The sequence below is a fragment of the Castanea sativa genome, chromosome 9 (genome assembly GCF_040712315.1).
Source record: "Castanea sativa cultivar Marrone di Chiusa Pesio chromosome 9, ASM4071231v1".
Lineage (NCBI taxonomy): Eukaryota > Viridiplantae > Streptophyta > Magnoliopsida > Fagales > Fagaceae > Castanea > Castanea sativa.
This window is the reverse complement of record NC_134021.1, coordinates 38,649,445-38,667,451: the sequence shown is the minus strand read 5'-3', so window position 1 is coordinate 38,667,451 and position 18,007 is coordinate 38,649,445. Positions and strand designations below refer to the sequence as shown.

The 18,007-nt window shown below is 34.8% G+C and overlaps 2 protein-coding genes across 6 annotated transcripts in view; one reads left to right on the top strand and one right to left on the bottom strand.

Annotated features, from left to right (window-relative positions):
* Positions 1-11,945, top strand: part of LOC142609648 (kinesin-like protein KIN-7O) — a 29,253-nt gene extending 17,308 nt beyond the window's left edge. The window contains exons 19-33 of one of the 5 annotated variants that reach the window (XR_012839644.1): positions 412-498; positions 629-778; positions 884-1,000; positions 1,098-1,184; positions 1,261-1,464; positions 1,555-1,743; positions 2,352-2,558; positions 2,695-2,784; positions 2,883-3,023; positions 7,313-7,434; positions 9,533-9,611; positions 9,713-9,877; positions 10,023-10,146; positions 10,223-10,294; positions 11,487-11,525. Coding sequence is in view for 4 of the 5 variants with exons in the window: in XM_075781287.1 (XP_075637402.1) it covers positions 412-498; positions 629-778; positions 884-1,000; positions 1,098-1,184; positions 1,261-1,464; positions 1,555-1,743; positions 2,352-2,558; positions 2,695-2,784; positions 2,883-3,023; positions 7,313-7,434; positions 9,533-9,611; positions 9,713-9,877; positions 10,023-10,142; positions 10,223-10,294; positions 11,487-11,714 (2,058 nt within the window). In the remaining variant the exon portion in view is untranslated. Of the gene's footprint in view, positions 1-411; positions 499-628; positions 779-883; positions 1,001-1,097; positions 1,185-1,260; positions 1,465-1,554; positions 1,744-2,351; positions 2,559-2,694; positions 2,785-2,882; positions 3,024-7,312; positions 7,435-9,532; positions 9,612-9,712; positions 9,878-10,022; positions 10,147-10,222; positions 10,295-11,486 lie in introns of all 5 variants that reach the window. The other 4 variants (XM_075781290.1, XM_075781288.1, XM_075781289.1 and 1 more) reach the window with 4 other exon arrangements.
* A 1,259-nt stretch (positions 11,946-13,204) lies between these two features.
* On the bottom strand, positions 13,205-17,180 carry LOC142608605 (uncharacterized). The gene is made up of 7 exons (XM_075780300.1): positions 16,806-17,180; positions 16,228-16,320; positions 15,750-15,894; positions 15,502-15,612; positions 15,340-15,422; positions 15,194-15,251; positions 13,205-13,503 (listed from the first exon to the last, which is right to left on the bottom strand). Exons 1-7 carry the CDS (start codon positions 17,097-17,099, stop codon positions 13,424-13,426), a joined length of 864 nt encoding a protein of 287 aa, XP_075636415.1. The 5' UTR covers positions 17,100-17,180; the 3' UTR covers positions 13,205-13,423.
* Positions 17,181-18,007: the final 827 nt, after the last annotated feature.

Below are 18,007 nucleotides of genomic sequence, written 5' to 3'. Positions count from 1 at the left end.
TCTAGTCTCAACCATTCAATAGTAGAGCCATCTTGGATAGGAGTTTCATATTCATCACTGAAATTTCATAACCATTAAAGGTCAGAGCATTCTTCTATACCTAGAAGCCTGGCACAAAGGAATTGCATATGCATGCAATTAATTATTAGTAGTACATGTGTGTCAACTTTGGAGTTAAATTTAAGAATTAAGAATTAAGACTAAGCCTTGGTTGTTGTTGTAGTTGTAGTATATGTGTATCCTCTGGAGTTGCATGTTGTTAAGTAATCTTTGTGCGTGTGTATGCATGCACATGTGCATGTGTATGCATGAATCTGTTTCTTTTCAGTTTGTTGTTTTAGTCTTTTTCATTTTTTTTCTTTCTGTCACATATTGCTTTTTAATTGGTAAATCTTATATAATTTTTCTTAGCTTTATGAAGAGCTTCTATGTGCACAAGAGGAAGCTAGGATGGCTCAAGAGCAACTTACTTCCAATGAATCTGAGAGAATAACTGATGTATGTATTTCTGTTTCTCACTTAGCTCTTACAAATTTCTTGTTTTGGTAAATTCTGTATCTTGTATCTGTCATTTACAAAATTTCTCTTGCCTAAGCCTATGAAACTGATCTGTAGCATCTTCATTTAGGGCGGGAATTCTGACTTTGTTATCAAGCTTTCAGTGGAAGTCCAAGAATTAATGTCAGAAGTCCAAAACTCAAAAAAAGAAGTTGAGAGCGTCTCTTCACTTGTGGATGAGGTTTCTAAGAGTTTTTCTTCTCTATTTGATGTGTTCCATGTGAGTACTCTTAACATCTCGTGAGGACTATATCTAAATTCAATTAGTATTGCAGAAATTATTTCAGTATTTTGTTAGTTGCAATCACTCATTTTCCTTTTTAAGCAGGATTTCAGGACTCTGATTACCCAGAGTTCTCAGCAACAAAATTTGATTGTCAGTAACTATGAGAAGTTAACTTGTCGCATGAGGGAGAGAGTTACCGAACTTGAGAATGAGAAGGTACTGTTATTTGTAATTTTCTATAATTTGGTACATGAGATTATGAAATTACTTACATTATCCTGATAGTTTCCTGTGCATTAATATTTGGGTTCAGATTCTTTTGTACAATCAATCTATTGATATCCAGAACCAGATACAAGACCTAAGAGTAGATAATCAAAATTCAGAAAATTCCTTAAAAGTAAGTTTGGTTGGATTTATTGTATGTTTTGTTTCAACATGCAATATACTTATTGCTAAGTGACATTCTTGTGCAGGAACTTTTGGAACAACAGGATTTGGAAAAGTTGGAATATCTTTCACTAATTCAAACTCTCGAAAAAGAGATATCGAGTTTATCATCTTGTTCCTTGGCTAAGGAAAAGGACAATCTGAGAAAAGATCTTGAGAAAACAAAGGCAAAGCTGAAAGAGACTGATTCCAAGCTTAAGAATGCCATCCAGGAGAAAACCAAACTTGAGGTCTCATACTATATTCCTTGATTTCTTTATGTGACAATTAAACTTTAATTTAGATCATCATCTTTTACTAACTTATCTGCACATTTGTAGGGTGAGAAAGCATCTGCTGAACGAGAGTTAAAACGGTTGCTTGGTCAGAACTCTCGACTTGAGCGTGATATAAGCAAGCGTGAGTCACTTGCATGTAGAAGGCGTGATTCAATTGTTGATAGGAACTCAAAGGTGTTTGATTCAAAAAGGGCAAAGGGTCTGGCTGTTCCTTCTGAACAGACATTGCAGGTGATGAAAGTTGGACTTAATATCTGTTCTTATATTTTCATGCATTGTACATATGAAATAATAGTTGTATTCAGCTTTGAGTTTTATTGCTGTAGAAGATTATCTAACTTTCTTCTCATTTAGTTTGTGCTAGAATGAAGGGGTTCTTTTGTGTTAGTTAATCAGAGCTTCATGCTGTGACTCGAAGCAAATCCATATTTTTTGTCCTCTGTTGTGAACATTCACTTAAAACGGGTTTTCATACTTTAGGCACCAGGACAGATCCACTGTTAACTATATACATCTTCAAATATACTTTCTTTTTTTAATTAGGAAAAATATCTATTGACTATTTGTAGAAATGTTATCCATAAAAATTATACAGAAGCTTCATTGTGCACTTTGCACACATGACATGTAGGTTTTTCCTTTATTTGGACATGAGTCTCCAAATTGCTTCTCCCAAAAATTTTGTATGAATGTTTGAGTTTTTTCCGTTCTTTAAAAGTGATCCTAATCTACTCAATGGTTGATTTTATGTTCACACCCCTTTTTTTCATTTTCAGGTCTGTGCTCTTGCTGTCATGCTGCACATTGTAATAATTAATTTTTCTTTTTCTGGTGTTCAGGAAGAAAACAAAAAACTGGAAGTCCTCTTATTTGAATACGAGACGGCTATTGCTTCTTTGGGAGAGGAATTGGATGCTGCAAACAGGGAAAAAGATGAGGTTATATTTAGAAATGAAGGTATAACTTCAAAACTAGAGGCCCTGTCAGAAGAGTTGAACACATCGAACAAGGAACTGCAAGTGTTTCAGGAAGAGGTCTCAGCTCTTGTAAGCTTCTGCATCTCTCCTTACATCTCCCAGGTTTTAGGAATTTATTTTAGCAATGTTGATTGTGACTAACAGCGATTTTCTTCTTTTCCTTGCTCTCTCTCTCAAATTTGGGATCTTACTCTTCTCTCTTCAGAGACAATGTTTGGAAGAATCTAAATCCAACAAGCAAAAGATGGAAACCTCTGTCAAAAAGTTGTTGCAAGAAAAGGAAGAGCTGGCAATGGTAGCCTAAATTTGGGTTAAGAGTTTTATCTATATGATATGTAATTTTGTTTTTGTTGGTACAAAATTGGTCAGTGGATTGTATCTTGGAATTTGCAGCAACTATCTGATTCCCTTTTGGAAATGGAGGAGGAAAGGGCAATATGGTCTGCTAAGGAGAAAGCTTCCATTGAAGCCATAGGAGAGAAAGCAAAGTCGTACAATGTGGAGATTATGATGTTATCAAAAGAAATGGCACAGGTACGATTCATATTCCACCTGTTAACAGCTTGCCTTCATGTCTTTGTGAGGTTATGATTTTGTTGTTGTTGTTATTTGTTGGTATTATTGTAGTTCATGAGTTCATGGAACACTATGAAGCCTTAAAATTTTTCCTGTGTGCATTATCTTTGCTGCAAATCATCCTTGCTAATTTCCAGCTTTGCATGCACAACTTGTTAGACACTATGATACTTGCCAAAAAAGTGTTATACCCTTAAATTCAAAAGCTTTAGCTGTTAGAAAGAGGCCGAACAACTATGAAGCACGGGTGCGTTTCGGGATTCGGGTGCGGGTGCGGGTGCGGGACTCGGCAATTTCTAAAAAAGTAGGGTGTAGGTGCGGCGATTAAAAAAATTATTATTTATATTTTTAATATATTGCTAAACATACTTTTTTCACATTATATTTTTAATATATTGCTAAACTCTTGTTGAAGAGTGAAGGCAGAGAGTGAGAGAGAGGCGCAAGAAAAATGAAGATTGAAGAGGCAGGGTTGGGTCGGCTGAGACTTGAGAGCAGAACCGGACTGAGTGAAAAAAAATTGAAGAGAAATGAGAGTTTTGGCTGAGAGTGAGAGCGATTGGGTTTTTGTTTTTTTCCAAACGCACTGTTTGCACCTTTTTTTTTTTTGGCCAAGTAAAACGGTGCGTTGCGCACTTCTTGTTTTTTTTTGAATTTCGGCCGATTTCGCCGGTATCGGTGTTGCGCCCCATATGGACTGATTCTGGCCGAATCGGCATGAATCGCGCTGAAAAAATTATTTTTTTGATGCTTGACGCGGCACGGACGCACAGGTAGCGGCGTCGCCTGCATATCCCCACGTCGGGCCGCGTCGGACGTGGGTGCGGCGGCCCAAACGCCGCACCCGTGCTTCCCAGCCGAACAATATATATCAAGTTCACACACAAAATTTGATTCCCTTCTTGTGCAGGCTTGCCAATAACATTGAACCAAATGCAGGCCTTGCACATATAGAAAGAAAAGTGGAAAGAGTACTAGAAATGAAACTGAAACAACATAATGGTGGGGGTCACGAAGACGTGAACCAAGGATCTCATAGACAACCATACTTTGGCACCATGTTAGATGCATGGGTCCCAGAAGCTTGAGCTATTAGGAACTCTAACACCTACCTTCATAGGCAAGCCCATTCAATATGACTGGCCATGTGTGGGCCCTCTACATGTATACTTGAAACTGAAACAAACACCAAAACAGATGCTGAAACACATGGGGTTCCTAGGAATCCAACCCTAGACTATCAGTCAAGCCAGCTTTATTACCATGTTAGTCACAGTTAGTTTCAAAAGCTTAACTTAATACAATGTAAATGAAGTTCAAACTACAAAAACTCTAATGGTGTGTTTTTGGGTTTGATTTTTTTTTTTGAAGTAATAGAATTTATTGAAGACAAAAAGGACTGCTCTATGTTCACGATAATGAACATAAAGCACCTTGTGAAAAATACAAGCAAATCAAGAAGATCTAAGAGAGAGTTGGAAATAAAAAAAGAAGTATAGTTGGAAAAACCCCATGCCTGAGACCAATCAAACAAAGTACGGAGTAGCAAAGACTTGAATTGATCAATAAGTCTCATAACCTCCTCAAATGTACAAATTTTTTGCTCCTTGAATGCTAACCACATCATGCATGCCGGCACCAAGTTCCAAACATTCAAGGAATGTTTACCAAACTAATTGCGTCAACCAAAAAGAAGGGATGCTACTTTGTCTGGCAACACCCATTGAATGCCAAAAATTATAAACACTTCACACCATAAATCATAAGCAATCTCACAATGGATCAAAATATGGTTTACCATTTCTCCACTATAGCACACACACACACCAATTAACTAAGCAGTAAGTCCCTCTCGATGAGGTCATCAATTGTGAGAATCTTTCCCCACACAGCTGACCAAAAAAAATGACACCCTTTTGGCGACCTTTGTGCACCAAATACTCTTTCATGGGAATGAATGAGCATTGGTTCCATGGATGGCATTATAAAGAGAGTGAATATCAAAATTGTCACTCCTATTTAATCTCTAAGATAACTTATCACCCCCCACCCCTCCTGGCAATTTTGTGTAAATATGATAAAAAATTGAGTACACTGCCTCCATCTTCCAATAATGTTGCTATTAGAATAATAGTTAAATGATTAAATTCACGTGTTGGGCCACATTTATTAAGGGGGAGTATGGGCTCACACGTGAGGGGGGTTGTTAGAGTAATGGTTAAATGATTAAATATACCATTTCATAACATTTGAAGCTTTTGTGACAAGTGGTAATGTATAAGTTTCCATACAAAAACCAAATTACAATAGTAGTTCTTTATTTAAGATAGAAGGATATACTGAAAGGGAGACGTCATTTTATTTATTTATAGTTTTTCTCATGTCACATGGAATATGTCTAGTGTGAGCTCACCATGCCGATTCATTTTATGATGTTGATAGCACTGTTTGTTGATATTTATTAGAATCGTGATGTTTAATTTAAAATACCTACCACAAATTTTATGGCATGAGAATTTAAATGCCTTTCCACCATGTAATTGTTGGTTTCTCAAATCTTTGGAAAACCAAAGCAATGAGAGGACTTGTTCCATCTTTACGTTAAGGCTATGTTTGTTTGGAGTGATTTTAGGGAGGATGGAAAATAAATGAGAGAAAAGTGGAGAGAAAATGATGTTTTTGGTTGTTTGGTTGAGGGTGGAAAAAAGGAGAGATTTTGGTGGGGCCCACAAGTTTTCTCTCCTCCCCTTCCAAAACACAATCTCTTCAAATTGGAGAGAAAATATTTGGACAAAATTGCCCACATTTTCTTTTTATTATTATTATTTTTTGGCAACCTTAACCTGGTCGTAACAAATGTGGTTTGCATACCATTTTTTTTTTTTCCTTTTTTTTTTTTCGGTTTCACTGGACTCTGATTTTTTATTTTTATTTTTTAATATGATGATGTGCATGAATCCGTGATTCACCATAGTACCATACAGTGCTTTCTTTTGGATGTTTTTTTCTTTTTAATTTTAATTTTAATTTTTTTTAAATTTATTGGACATGAATTTTCATTTATTTTTTTTGGATGATTGCATTTTTTTTGGTTGGTTGTTTGCCTTCTTTTTTTTTTTTTTTTTTTTTTCTTAATTGAGCATTATTTTTAAGAAGGACATATTAATAAATTTATACAAACTCCATTTTCTATCATCTCATTTATCTTTCCAACCAAACAAAAAAGTTTTTCATCTCTCCACTTTTCCACCCTTCCAATCAAACACAAATGAGGAAAACTAAAATCTTTTCTATCCTCCCACTTTTCCATCCTCCAAACCAAACGGACCCTAAGTATTTAACCTATTTATTAAGGTATCTCTTTTTAAGTTTCTCTTATGGTTGGCACTCGTATAAGGTCCTTGGCTTCTACTTGTATTGCCAATTATTTTTATTCAGTGTCTTATTTATCATCCTAGCATCCTTGAATAAACATGAAATTAGATAGTTGAACAATGCTTTTTTGGAACAATAAGTGGTATAACATGTTCATGGGGGTAAGGAGATCTAGCAACACAAAATGTCCAAGCATAGAATTAAGTGATCTTGTTATTTCGGATTTAAGTTATTCTACAATTTTAGTATAGATGTATTTTAACTTGCAATGCTGGACAGGGTTAGGAAAAATAGAGATGAAGGGAAAAGAAGGTAAAACAAGACAAATCCTAAGCTTCACCACCTAGAATTTGCCTAAAAACCTTAGGCATCACCACCTAAGGGTGCTTGGAATCACCTCCAAACAAAGAGAATAGCATTCTCCATATAAAATATCTGATTCAAATTGTACTGCCTTCACGACTACAAGAGCCACTATTTTAATTGCGGAAAGTTAATCATGCCACATTTAAATTCGATAAAATATTTAAAATGTTAAATACCAAATTCAAAAAGAAATGAAAACTATTTTTTGAATTCAAAATAAAAGTTCAAAGAATTTTGCATCAACTTGTTTCTTCTTTTTATCTAAATGCATCATTCTCCCTCTCTCCCCCCCCCCCCCCCTCCCTCTTTTGTTCTATCATGAAAGGCCTGTCTTCACCATGCCTATATATATGTTTTAACTAATTCTATACATTCTAAATAAAGTATATACAATGAAATTGTTATTTATATTTTTTAAAATGTGGCAGAGTGTTGTGTTATTATTCATCTAAAATGTTTGAATTGCACAAATATTGCGGTCTTCTTTGCATGGTGGTACTTATAAGGATTGTGCATCTGTTAATTGTAAGGTGAGGGATGAATTGGAGTCCTGTAGAGAGGAATGCAGGATTCTTAGGGAAAGATTGATTTCTTCTGAGGAAAATGCAGAATGGGAGAAGAAATGCAGGTTTGTTTCTGTGTTTTTCTTTCCTTTAGCCTTGTTATTTTTGTTATATATAATTTGGTCTTTGTTATATTTGCTCTGCTGGCTGTAATATAGTTTCCTTGATTGGAGAATAGAAATAACTGGGCTGTTTCTGAGGAGTATTAATAATCCTTAGTAAGTAAAAGATGGCAGGGTGTGGCAATAATCGAATTCTTTCCTTTCTGGCTCAAACCTGCAGAGAGTGGTCCTATTTTTCACTATGTTTAAAACCTCCTCAGCCGCATACAGTGAAGTACTTGTGCCATTAATACTGGGTAACATTATGTCATCTGTTGAGAGAAGCCTTTCCTTGATGCTTGAGGATCTTTAATTCTTTAACCGCCCAACTTAAGAATAAAAATGTTGACAGTATGTTGTTATCTTTACATTGTTAGAATGGTGTCACTTTGAGGTAGAAATTTATTTTTTGCAATGAAATAATATTAATTTATTTAGTGTCTCAATACAAAACATTCAATCTATATATAGATTTTTAAAACAAAAAGTGGAAAGTAAACTGGTGTAGACAGAGAAAGCAAAAGCAAGAGCATCAACATGGTTCGACTTAACGTCCTATGTCCTCTATAGAAAGCCCCAAACAACTACATCTTTACTAATACGAATTGTATGTTACAATGAACCTAATATATGGTATGGTATATATTAGAATAAATTAAGCTTAGTATGGTAGCCCTAAAACGAAGGTAGCTCAAGGTATTATAAAACCAAGATAGCCCAGGGTATTCTATAAACCCATGGTCTATGTATTTATGGTATTCTATAGCACACTGTAAAGTTCCAATACTAGTGAAGGCTTAAGATTTGTTAGGCTGGTGTTGTAAGAACCCTCCCTTCTCAACCCGATACCCTCACTATCCCCAAGTGTGCCATACATTCACAAGTAAGGGCGACAGAGCATGACAAATTGAGATGATTTTCGAGCTTGATGCTCTCCCCCCCTCCTTTCTCTGAAAAATCTACTTTTGTTGATATTTATGAAAAGAGTGAAACATATTCACACAGGTGTTACTGGTGTTCCACCTTTGCACCACATGATTTTCAGATCTGGGATAGATATTCAACTAATAATATATGCATATAATGGGTTGAGATGGACCATTACATTCAATCCATCATATATGAAGGTATAAGGATAGTGTTTTCCATATTTCTGTCCCTCAATTATCTCAACTTGTCCACAAAATAAAAGATGCTTAATGGTGGTGTGGTGATAGTCAACATGATCTATTGTCCTCACTTTCAGTTGCCTAGAGGCCTTTCTATGTCTTGCCCAGGTAAAGATCGTAGTTCAGATACCTTTGCCTAGATGTTTTTTGAATGATTTACTTTTAACTGAGTTGTTTGTCATCCCATATTAAAATGCTAGCTAGAGGGACAGAGAATTGGATGGATAGTGGTGAATGTTGAATATGATAGGAAAATTTTCTTTTTATAAATTACCGATTGTCCCAAAAGCGTAAGCTAGAGGGATATGGTAAATTTAATTACATATTTCTAACACTCCACCTCATGTGTGAGCTCAAACTCCCTTTTAATAGGTGAGGCTCAACACGTGGGATTTTAAATTGAAGGTAGAGTGGAGGAGACAAGGATTGCACTCAAGACCTCTAGCTTTGATACCATGTTAAATTACTGATTGTCCCAAAAACTTAAGCTGTTAGGAATTTAATGATTTAATCACTTATTTCTAACATTTTTTATTCCTCAAACTTTTCAAAAAGCTGGGGTTGCTTTCCTTGGAGATGGTTTGATACTGTTTGCCTAGACCTTTTCTTCGTTTAGGAATATGAATCTGAATTTGTTATTTATTATTTTGTGATACCTGAGGCTGAGAAAGGTTATGTTATGGTTATCAATTTTCATTTTGAGGGATAGCCATGGTCCTTTGCCTGCAACCTCGAACTCTTTGTTGAGGAGTTTCGTCAACGCTTCTGTTTTCAGACAAAGACATAATGCATCTTTTCTTTTTCTTTTTTTCTTTTTTCATTTGGGTTTTGACATCAGTGTTATCACTGTCTCAATAAACAAACCATTATCTTTCTGTTTGATGTTGTTGCAGCATAGAGAAGTCTTTGGAGATTGATCAGCTGAAAAATGGCCTAAAATTAGCTAACATCGAGAGCATACAATCTCAAGAAGTCAGTTCTTTTGCTTTATCCTCTGTTTTATATATATGGTTGTAATGCTGCTTCACTTTAACTAGCTGGTACTCATAGCTAATTTGATTTTTGTGCTTCAGATGTTGAAGTCAGATTCGGAGATTCTTTCTTTAGAGCAGAATTGTGTTCAAGAGGATGTGCAAATGCTTAAGAAAGAACTTAGTTGTCTCAACAAAGAACGAGAATATTTATTGATTCGAATTAAAGAGTTGGAAGCAATATCAGAACTTTCAAATGACTTCCAGGTTTCATCCAAATGCATTATTTTCTTAAGAAAATTATGTTTAAAAGGAACAGAAAACAATTATCCCTTGCAACTGAAAAACTAGTATCAGTTTTTGAAAACCTGTAGCATATTTGTTTGATTGATAAATGTATTTGCATTGGCAGAATCTTAAAGACCAACTTCATATTATGACAAAGGAAAGGGATAAATTGATGACTCAGATTGAAGAGCAGCAGAGCCATGTTGTTGAAATGGAATGTCTGAAAAAGAATTGCAATGACATGGTAGGTTGTTCAAAAGTTCTCTTCTTATTTGTTGTCCAACTTGTCTGAGAATGATCTTATATTATTATGGGTATAATCAGTTATCTGATGCAAATGTTCAAGTGGAGGAACTGACTGGGAGAATTTCCAGCATGGAAGTCAAGATGCACAATGTAAGTGTCTGCATTCCTGAGATTCTTAGGTACAATTATGACCTTTTATGTCCTTAAGAATTAGGTAGTCCATTTTCAATATCTTCCTTGTACGTACCCTGAAGGGTATAAGCAGGGACTTTTGGCCCAGTGGTAACTACCATCACTAATAAGCAGAAAAGATTTTACTTGTGTATCCAATCTAATACACAATATACTGAACCAATTTGCTTGGCCACTAGCATTTCATCAGAAATATAAACAAAGATGGCCATAAGCCAGTGAATTAGTTCCAACAAAATAGGGTTGTGGAAGGGCTAATCTGCATAAGATTCTGATCTTTAGCTTCTTCTTTTTTATTTTTATTTTATTTTATGATCACTCTAACAAATTGAACTTGTGCGCCTGCAATTTATACCATTTCACCAAATAGTGGCCTGTAGCTTTTCATGATATATATAAATGGAGTTCTAAAAAAATATTTAGGATCATGCATACAGGAAAATTGTTGTGTATGAGATCTAGTAAAGAAATTGGTAGATCTCTTATTTGTTGTCATGCTTATGCTCTTGCATTGAAGGACCAACTAAAATGGCATCATTTTCCTGTAAAATTTTCTTCAATACGATTTGATTCTTATATTCTTATGTAAAAGTGTTCAATCATGTTGAGAGCTGTCATTTTATCAATTTATCCACTGATAGCAGGCCTAGCATGTTAGGTTTAAGATGACCACTGTGCATTGTGTCTCCACAATTTCCGAATTCAGGTACATTTTACATTTTAAGGCTTATTGCCAAATGGGGCTTTCAAAATTTCTAGGAAGCTCATTTGGAACAAAAGCCCTCTTGAAGTCACATTTTACCCCAGCACCCCTGTATATGTTTGTAAAGCACAATCCTGGAGCTGTACCAAGCCCTCTTTTCTTCTCATATAAACAAATTTTCTATGGAAAGGTCCTACATTCTAGCCTAGACATGTTTCGTGATTTTTTCTAGTGGGACATACAGTTGCCGCTCTTACAATGGTAAAGTGGTCATTACCCGTTTTCCGCATCATGTCATCACATATCTTAAATGTCTAGTCATTATTCATTAAGGACTTAGGATTCAGTTCAATGTTTGTATCCTTTTATTTTCCATTTAGTTTAACATGCTCTTTTCATTGAAGGAGAATTATCCGCATGCACCTTATACAATATGTACTTGAACAGGATGAAGTTGACAACAGCAAGGAAAAGGCAAAGCTTCGGATGAGACTTCGAGGGACACAAGCAAAGCTGGATGCATTCCGTAATAGATACATGGAAGCAATGAAAGAGTCGGATCTCATGAACAAGAATTTTGAGGAGGCAGCTGGAAAGCTGAAGGACCAGTTAGCTTCAAAAGGAATTGAGGTCCTTAACCTCAAGAAGAAGCTTGCTTCCACTATAGGGCAATGAAGGGAAATCATTAAACTTAATGATTTCCAAAATTGTTATATGCAAGAATGCTACTGGTAGAGATTATGATTATAGTTCATGTATATATTAGAATCCTTTGTAAATATGCGTTTTGGTGTTGAGAAATAGATAAGTAATCTGGGGGAAATAAATTTAAGTTTAGTTGTAATTGATTACACTACATTCCATTCTCACGCAGAGACAAAAAAAGGAAAAAAAAATTATTGTGCTTCTACATTGTAGAAAGAAGTCTCTAGCTTCTTTTTTGGGATAATTCAATAGTTACAATGGGGTTGTTGAAGGACTTGAATTGTGAATATCTTTGGTGGAAACATAAAAAAGAAAACTGCCAATTGGGCTACAGGTTTTTTATGGCCATCACTGATATTATATAGCTTCTAGAAGTGTTCGAGGTATTTATCTCTTCCACGGGCCAAAGAAAGATAGCATAGCCTTGGAATGGGAGAGGTTTTGCTTGGGTAACAGGGTAAGTATGCATGTATGTAGGGGTTCAGTATTCCCAAGCAGCTAGCTCTCTTGAGTCGAGAGAACTCATAACAGTTCTACGTTCTATATCAAAAAAGGCGTACTAATTTTGCTTGAAATAGTAACCTAAAAAATGAATCAGGTTCATACTGGATGCCTGACTATATTTTAGCTAATCCCGCATGTCTTATATATTATTTATTACCTTAAATGCCTTGTAAAATATTAAACAAAGACCAAAAAACTCCACCCTATATATAAATACAAGGCGGCGAAAATATTATTATAATCCCTACTTGGAATCTTTATCAATTTGATCCAAGTTATGTTATTTTCAATTTGAAGTCATTCTGAGTTCAAATTAGGGTTTGTTTAGTTGCTAAGTTGATATATGTGTCTATTGGAGTTGGAGAATGGTTTTGATTTTTGGTTTTTGAACTTGGTTGTCAAGAAAATGCAAAAAAACAACATTGATCAAATTGACAGCTAGTCAGCTGCCAAAACATAAGGACCAAATTGACAATGACCCAAAATGAAATTTTCTTCTAAATATAAGTATATCATTCTCAAAACTCTGAATCCACTTTCTATATGCTTTCCCATGCTCATATCCTCCGTATGCATATACCTGTTTATATATCGGTGAAGAAGAGGGTGGGTATAGTAATTGCAAATTGAAAAGCCATTGAAACCAGTGTTTTCCATTATGTCTGTAATTTTATTGCTGACATGTTTGTAGTACACCTAATCTCAGTTTAGATGAGATTTTTTGTTTTGTTTTTGTTTTTGTTTTGTTTTTTGTTTTTGTAGATGAAGATATAGTTACTATCCATGTTACAATTTTTCTTTATATTTTTTTTCACCAAGCAGCTGATTCTTTTCGTTTATGTTCTATTATAGATTAAAAAAATGAAGTTAAATTGCGTTATTATATGGGATTCTGACATTTCTCAATTCTCAATATACTACCAGATCCACAAACAAAATAAATAAGCAAATAAAAGGGGAGAAGAAAAGAAAATTTCTATCAGAACCACAACGTAAAAGAAAATGCCAACCTGAATCCTTCAAATAGCTGACAACAATTATATAATTCCTAAATCAAAATTGCTGAAGTTCCTCAAAGCACTGCACTCTAGATTACATGTACTACATGAAAATCAATGAATTTAAGACTTTCCAAATAATACATATGGTTGTCAAATAACAGCATTGAGTGTCGTTCACAATATATTATACTTCGTCTCCAAGGCATTGGTAATCATTGTAATACAGTATGCAGCACTCAGAGGGTAACCAGAAACTGCCAAAACGAGAGGTAAGTTAGTTACAGTTGGAACATAATTTTTCTTGATCCAGAAGACAGGCCAATGATTTAATTGGACACTGTTTGCGAAAGCAAAATAAAATGATTAGAGAATGCTAATAGACCCACAGGTTTCTATCCTAATGTTTTCTTTCAGCAAAAAAAAAAAAAAAAAAAAAAGAAGCCTCAGTACAGCAATAACCAAATATGAAAAACAGAGTTGAAGGCACGTGTTATCTAGCATTGTTAAAAATGGTAATTATGGAACACTTTCATCTCAGTACCTTGAATGCTCAATCAATGATGATAATCATATGAGCTATATCATCTGACTATCTTAATTTGTTCCAGTATAAATATTTCATGTTGACTTGCAAGCAGCTTTGGACCTTATTTGACTATAAAGAGAAAGCGGAGGAGAGGAGTATATTCTTTGAAGTAATTAAAACTTGAATACACATTTTGATTGGAAATATCATAAACAATGTCAAATGTAGTTTTACTAAGCCGTAAACAATGTCTCAGAAGTACACAAGTAGTATGACAATTTATTTTTGCAGTTCAGACTAACTAAGCAATTAATAAGTTGTCAAATAACCTTAAAATCCTCCTTGTAAGTGCCCTTGATATTCAAGATTGCATTAGAGTCATTATAATTCAGTATCATATCGGGTAACAACCAGCAAAGACTTAAATCAACTCCCTAGTTCTGCGTTTTAAGATACTGAATTTAAAAAATAATATAATACAAAGGCAGTCACCTGCACACCTTTGAACATGTACATGGATACACATGCTCGTGGGCACATTCACACTGCCCAAATTTTCTAATACGTTAGCTCTGGGTTATTACTAACTGTCGTTGAAACAAAAAAGAAATATGCAAGGTGACCCAACAAGAGTTCAGGGCAGAGTTGGCATTGTGCCATCCTGGTGCTATTTCCCCAATGCTGTTCATAATTCTATGCCACTTGTAATTAAGAATATTATAAACATGATTTATGATAGAGTTTGAGGAGGCAGTTTTATTAAGACACAGAAAACCTACCGAATGCACACAGAGGGGAAAATGAGATAACTAAACTTTACAGAACAGTGCAATTTTCCTTTACCCAACAAATGGTGTGGCTGATGATCCTGGATTGGGTTAAAAGAAAAGGTGGGAACTGCCCCACCTGATACAGGTAGCAAATGGCTACGACTACAGTATGTCTAGTAAGAGGATTAAGGACAAATCAGCCACATTTTTATCCATATGCTACACCAATTTATTTTTGGGGGGTTGGGGGGAGGGGTAGGGACACACTTATTGACATGCTTAATAGGCATACTTGTATCTTCTTAATCAAATATAAATACTGAAACTTAAGAGAAAGCAATACATTTCTGAAAATCTAGAAACAACTTATTTGACAAATTCAGAATTTTCTTGAGAAGCATTCCAAACACTAATAAAATAGCCATATAATCTTTGGTAGTCAGCTGGGACAAAAGCCACCTAAATCCTCCATTTCTAAAATTAATTGGGGAAAAAAGAAGAACAGAAGAAAAGAGGCTATGTCAAGTTCATTGAAAGTGATGCTGGCAAACATGAAGGATACTATCAAGCACATAAAGAGGAATGTGACCATATAGAATTTCTAAAAAAACAGTCACGAAACAAGAAAGCAAGGTTGGATAGACTTACTTGATATAAAATCATCTGCGTACTCCTTATCAATTTTCCCATGGGCCATCGCACCAACCTAAAAACAGAGTATTGAATAAGATTTAGGAGTTTTGGTCAGATAACGTGTGTGTGTGTGTGTGAAGTTAAAGTTATTTTGAACTTACCACAAAAACAAGGTCAGTATCGCTGCTAGCAGATGCGACATATTTGTTTATATCAACCAATTTTTCCGAACTATATGAGAATCCTGATATCAAAGAAAATATTAACTTCATTTTCAGAAAAGGAGTAAATAACACAGGAAATCTCATAGAACATAACCTCACCTATTTTGCGAGAGTTGACAGGTAGATACCGGCTTACAGGGTTCTTAATCACACGCAAAAGTTTCTCACGCTTACCAACAGCACTAGTACTCAGTTTTTGTAGCACCTGCACTGCAAGGTAGCCAAGAAAAAGTAAACAAACAGCAAAGAAAGCAGCAAAGAAAGCTCCCAAACCAAACAAAAATACACACACACACACACAATATCAGCATGCTTTTTGAGGTTTAGGTGAGACCAACTGAACTTACACATGAGACCAGAGAACCGCTTAAATGTCCTTGGTAGGCGAGCATGTGGTTTAACTTCAATAAGGACACCTTTCTCGGTTCTCACATAGACAGCTCGCAACCCCCCACTCTTATTAAGTCGGCTATCCAACATCATTAGGAGAGCCTGAATGCAACAAGGCTTTAAGATCATGTATGGTTCACCAAACCATTAAATACAAAATTAAATGGAAGAAAGCTAATGCATAACATATGATGACATAGGCCATCTCAATTTTGAAAAAATTGCCTTATCTGAGGGACATAGCACTGTTAACAGTTTTTAGCAGTATGTAGGTAACCATAGCTATCCTGAAGCGAGGACAGCAGCCACCAAGATAGATTTTTCAGATTATATGCATAGAGAGTGTGGCATGTAGTACATAGCTGGAAATATTGTATCACATTGAGAGCAATGATTGAAGCATAATGTTAGCATATAATTGCAAAGTCCACTGACCTGATGAACAATGTCAGGCCTGTATTCAGCAGGATTTCTGTTATTTTTCAGCAAGAAATGGGCATGGTCATCCGAGTTCAACAGCTGGTAAGTCTGTATGCATAAAACTAGTTACAAACAGAGGTGGGAAAAAAGTTAAAAGAAACAATTAATCACGAACCATGAAAAAATCCCAATAATAAAATCCATATAGCAAAGCTTAAACCCAAAACCCTGAGAACCTAAAACTTATAATAAAACTATTCCATGTAACCCAAAATCAAATTTTGGGTATTTTGAGACAACAAATTATTACAGAAAGCAATGCAACCAAGCCAGAAGAAACCCCATAAAACATTCAAATTAAACAACCCCTCATGTGAGCAAAACAAAATTTTTTTTCAACAGATACACGAACTTAAACCCCCAAAAAATAAAAAAAACCCACAAAGCAAAACCTCAAATCCCAACAACTGAGAGCTTAAAATTCATAATACAAAAGTCCTCCACACAACCCAGAATCAAAAAGTTTCATCATTTACAACATATATACGAAAATCCCAAAAAGAAAAAACCAATCCAAACTATAAATTAAATACCTTTCCAACTTTTGCAACTTCCAAAGAAGCCCTTTCAAGAATGAAGATGACCTTAGGCTTGTTGGCAACTTTGAGGTCACTCGGGTCAATTGGGATACCCTCAAGTTCATTCACTTCCTCTTTTTCTTCTTCCTCTTCCCCATCACTTGTTCTCTCTGTCATAGCTTTCTTTGCAATTGCTTCATCTTCCACTGGTTGCTCTGCTACTTCTTCTTCTACTTCTTCTTCTCTGTCATACCTCTCTTCTCTCTGCTTCCTCTTCTTCCCTGCTTTCATCGCATAACGCCGCACCATTTCTTTTTCCTCCAACAAATTATCCTACGAGTCAAATAGGTAGAAGAGTGTGCGAGCAGAAATTATGGAATTAAGGTAAGGACAACGTTTTCATATGTTTTATTGTGGGCTTAAGCTCTATGGGGTTTTAAATAGGCTTTACAGGCCCAAATATAAAGGGGACTTATCCCACCCATGACCTTTTTTTTTTTTGAGAAACTACCCATGACCCATCTATCTTGGTTCATACAATTGAAACTTTTTTTTTTTGGGACAAAATTTATTCTTTATTTATAAAAAAATTTCAGCACTTTTTTCTTTCTAAAAAAAAAAAATCAGTAATTTTTTATTAACTTGAATATAAATCATGTCTAGGGTTGAAGTAATAGTCCAATAGTGATAGAAAACTTTATAGTGTTTGATGTTTATGATTTGAATCTCACTTCATTTTTTTTTTTTACTATCTACTTATCCAAAGGAAAAAAATTCATGTCTAAAAAATATTGATTGAAATAATTAATGGATTAATACTTGTTGTCAAAATCATCAACTTTACAATTAATTCAAGTATACAACTATGTAATAATTACCATTTAAGAAATAAATATATGATGAATTTCAAATATTACGTAAGAAACTTTTGGAGAATTCTTCAAAATAAAAACTAATATAGGGATAACTTTTTTTTTTGGGTAACTCAGGATATTATTATTGTTGGAGCAATATTAATTAATTAAAATAAATTTATATTATAATATAAATTTAAAGATGTGGGAGTTAATATGGAAGATAAGGAGCTAATGAAAATGTTTAATCTTACATTGAAAATGAGAGAGAGACTATTTTATTCTTTTTAAATGTGGTGATCAATGGACTGATATGTATTACTTCATATATTGGGTTAGATATGTGGGGAGTAAAAGGACCCA